The sequence below is a fragment of the Phycodurus eques genome, chromosome 19 (genome assembly GCF_024500275.1).
Source record: "Phycodurus eques isolate BA_2022a chromosome 19, UOR_Pequ_1.1, whole genome shotgun sequence".
Taxonomy (NCBI): Eukaryota; Metazoa; Chordata; class Actinopteri; order Syngnathiformes; family Syngnathidae; genus Phycodurus; species Phycodurus eques.
Window position 1 is genome coordinate 12,709,056 of NC_084543.1, and position 3,871 is coordinate 12,712,926.

The following is a 3,871-nucleotide window of genomic DNA, read 5'->3' on the forward strand; positions in this document are numbered from 1 at the left end:
CAAAAGCTAAATAAATTGAAGGATGCAGGAGGTGATATTTCAACTTGTTTTTATTATTATTATATTCAGTTTTCTTTTGAAAAAAAAAAAAAGGAAAAAAGTCGCAGTTACAATAAATATACAGTATGTAAAAACAGTGCTGATTGCAGAGGAACATTCAAGTGTGGTCATTATAAAAACAAAGATGTAAACAACATTATTGTCCACTGCTGCGGCTCCCTATAAGAGTCTCTGGCAAAAAGATTATTATTATTATTTTTTTTTTTTTTACGCATGACGCGCATAAAGTATGGCGATGACAAGTCACATGGGTGGACAGAACAAGCGAACATTCTTTGAATCTGTCGTGGGTGGGGAATGTTTTTTTTTTTTTCTCTCTCTCTCTCTCTCTCTCGCTCTCTCTCTCCGTATCCATGGTGACACTTCTGCGTCGGCGCCTGCACGTGCGCAAACTGGAGTATCAACGCCCCCACCCCCCCCCCCAAAAAAAAACAAAAAAAACATGGTTGCTTTTGCTTTTTCTTTTTTTCCCCCCCAAAATGTCCTCTGACAACGACTCCTCTTAACTAATAACGCACCTTTCTTTATCTTTGGCCTGCCCTCCACCGACGGCTTTCTCCTTAATGTACATGAGGTCGCTGTGCACGCTGGGTCTCCGCGCGTACGGCGTGACCATGCCGTAGGCCTCCGGGACGTCCTTCACCTTCTTGTTCTTCAGCGACTTTCTGTGCAGCATGTCGCAGTACTGCACCGACACCTTCCTGTGCAGGTCGGGGCTCATCTCGTGCGGCAGCTTGGCCAGGGTGAAGAGCGTCCGGAACATGCGGTCCACGTTCTCGTTGCGCTTGGCGGAGATCTCGAAGTAGGCGCACTTGTCGTCGTCGCCGTCCACCAGCTGCTCGATCTCGTCGCGCCGCACCTCGCGGTAGAAATCGCGGTCGCCCTTGTTGCCGCAGATGACCAGGGGCACGTCGAGGTTCTCCTTCATTTTGTTTTTCAGGCACGACTTGGTCTCGTAGATTTGACGCTTGAGGCGCTGGACCTCGTGGAAGGAGTCTCTGTTGTCCAGGCTGAAGACCAGGATGAACACGTCGCCTGCGAGGGGGAAGAAAAGTTGACTTGTCTTTAGTATTTGCACATTTGTGCCTCCGACAAACAAACGCGTCATCGGAACAATAATACTCGTCGTGATAACGGCAAATAGTGCGTGCGCACCTGTCAGGATGGAGAGCCTGCGCATGGCCGGGAACGGATGGTTGCCAGACGTATCCAAGATGTCAAGCTGGTAAACGTCCCCCTTGATGCTGTACAGTTTCCGGTGGAAGTCTTCTATCGTCGGCGTGTACTGCTCGTCGAACCTCCCGCTGAGGAAGCGGGACACGATGGCCGTTTTGCCCACTTTGGTGGAGCCCAGAATCACCATCCGGTAGCAGTTCTTGGCCGGGATGTCGAAGTCGCTCTCCGAGGGGGACATTTTCTTGATCATGGCGTCTCCCGTTGTGTCGCTTGGCCGGCGTGCTTGCGCGTCTTGCGGAGATGAGGGGTCGGAGCCGTATTTAAGGGCGCGCGCGCCGAGCCCCGCCCCCACCCCGCGGACGTCACGGCCGGCTGACGGGGTGGTCCGGAGAGCGCAGTAAAACGCCGAGCGAGCTCCCACTGGTGCGTCAGTCAGTCTTCCAATTCTCCCCCCAAGTCACTGGAATAAAGTTTTCTCAATCCGATCAACGGCGCGATGGAATACAACAGTGGACACAGTGTTCCTTTTCTCCCGAAAAGATTTCTGCGACATCGCCCCCCTAATCAGCAGCATCAGTGGTTCTTTCTCCCGTTGGGGAGGAACTAATTACATTATGTAATCGAATTGCAAAACTCATTATGTTGCTGGGGGCAGATTTTTGCAAATCCATTACAGTTGCTTTTACAAATTTCAACGATTACAATTTTAGTCACGTTTGAAAAATAGCTGCAAAACCCCGGATTAAGCCCACCCCCTCTGCGATTGGCTCTCTTTGGTCATGTGCCATTCAGCCGCAAACACTTGTGGCGCAAATTATTAGTTGGTCTAAGATTTGGAAAAAGTCGTTACACTTGAACACATACAACATTGACTTTTGAACTGTTTCATCTTTATATGTTTGGAATTTTTTGTAATTATTATTATTATTTTTACTGGAACATCCACTTATCTGGGTTGTCATATGAAGCGGTATTGTCTCAAATGTGCACGGACACTAAAAAATGATAACTCATATTTCAAACAATATGCACAATATCAACATTAATGCGGGGAAATACAAAGACATTTACATCACGATAACATGTAAATGTACATAAAATAGACGTTACAAAAATTACACCTAAATACATGTTTACAAACAAACACTTCTTAAAGATGAAATGCAAATTTATTGAACTTTAAAAAAGTTCAAATCAACTGAACTTCACTCAGGCAGTTATTATTTCGCATACCACTAGAGGGTGGCCACGTAACACTAGTGCACCTTCCTAATGAGGCAAATCTGCACTAGTTGACATTTGCACGCTACTAGCACCACTGGTGTTCTAGTTGTTAACTAGTAGACATGTATAATGTGACTGGCAGTTACTAGTCGCACACGGTTGTCAACAAGTACACAGTTTTGCCTCACGAGTAAAACGGAGTAGTCTACTAGTGTGCAGAACTGCCATACGTGTAACAAAAATGTCCTACTAGTTGAATGTGGGTTGCACTAGCAGTGTGTACTAATCGCACGCTATGAAAAGCCATTCGAGTATTCGATTTCCTTGATATTCCGCTTTAAGTCCATGTACTAGTGAGACAATTCGGTGCACTAGTACAAGTATGGCGCATGAGTAGAGTGTCATACTAGTAGCCTGACGTGTTTTCGACTACTGTATGACAGAGTGTGCTAGTACATCCACTTCAAGGTGGATAAGAAACATATGAAACAATTGCGGAAACGGCTTATTCCACTTGAGACTAATAATTCACACAACATTCCGCCCTCGAAAATTCCATCTGCCAATGAAATATGTGAATCGTCAAGTTGAGCTTTTGCCTTCTGTTTCCAGCTTTACAATTAAGCGGGTCATCGCGGTTTACTGATGTCTCGACACGAGGTTCAGATCTGCATGCTACACCGTCACACGCCAGCACAAGGCACGCTCAGTTACCGCCGTACTAATCGCTTTTCATCGGATTTCATTATGTTTTTCATACCAAAATTGACTGCGGGCCTAATGATGACACTTTGAGGAGGCGAATGATGAACTAGTCTGTGCAGCAGCCGAAGAAAATGTGGTCACGCCGGACAAAAGGGCATACTCAGTTACTGTCATACGATGTTTTTCTTTTGATTATTTAATAATTGACGTGTATTTTTTAAAATTCATTTTTTTAAAAATCCAAATAGTAGGCTATTCCACTTATTGTCCCTGCCGTATGAATTGAACTCTGTTGTGAAGTAAGGACTCCCTATGAAAGGACGAAAGTATTGGGACAGCTACAGGTGAGTGAAAAATGGGGGGAAAAAAATACAAATATGCATTTGGATTTGTCTGTGGGACTTTTTTGTCCATTCCGTCTACTCAGAAGAACGGTTGCGGCTCACGTTGCGGACACATAGTTCATCCCAAAGAGGTTTTCGTGGGGTTGATATCTTAGTTGTACCACGCAAGACTGCAATTTCACCTTCATGGCCCTTGCTTTGTGCACCGGGTCATTGAAAGGATGTCTAAATACTTTTGTCCAGCTAGCGAAGGCACTTGAGGCTGCATTTATCAAAATGTCCAAAAGGGAGCGCTAAAGGCACAATGTTATTGCAGACCATTTGAAAATTGGCTTACAATATGCCACAATGAATATATTTGG

The 3,871-nt window shown here is 45.3% G+C and overlaps 1 protein-coding gene across 2 annotated transcripts; it reads right to left on the minus strand.

The window, feature by feature from the left end:
• Positions 1-478: 478 nt before the first annotated feature.
• Positions 479-1,516, minus strand: LOC133418026 (dexamethasone-induced Ras-related protein 1-like). Of its 2 annotated transcripts, none has more exons than XM_061706337.1 (2): positions 1,216-1,516; positions 479-1,036 (listed from the first exon to the last, which is right to left on the minus strand). In XM_061706337.1, exons 1-2 carry the CDS (start codon positions 1,484-1,486, stop codon positions 621-623), a joined length of 687 nt encoding a protein of 228 aa, XP_061562321.1. In that variant the 5' UTR covers positions 1,487-1,516; the 3' UTR covers positions 479-620. The 2 variants fall into 2 exon arrangements, with proteins under 2 accessions (XP_061562321.1, XP_061562320.1); XM_061706336.1 differs by having other exon boundaries at positions 483-1,095.
• Positions 1,517-3,871: the final 2,355 nt, after the last annotated feature.

Excerpts from the sequence above, each read along its gene's own strand:
- LOC133418026 (XM_061706336.1), bottom strand. The coding sequence starts at position 1,486 with ATGATCAAGAAAATGTCCCCCTCGGAGAGCGACTTCGACATCCCGGCC. Across the intron at positions 1,096-1,215 it reads CAGGCTCTCCATCCTGACAG|GCGACGTGTTCATCCTGGTC; the intron begins GTGCGCACGCAC and ends TCCCCCTCGCAG.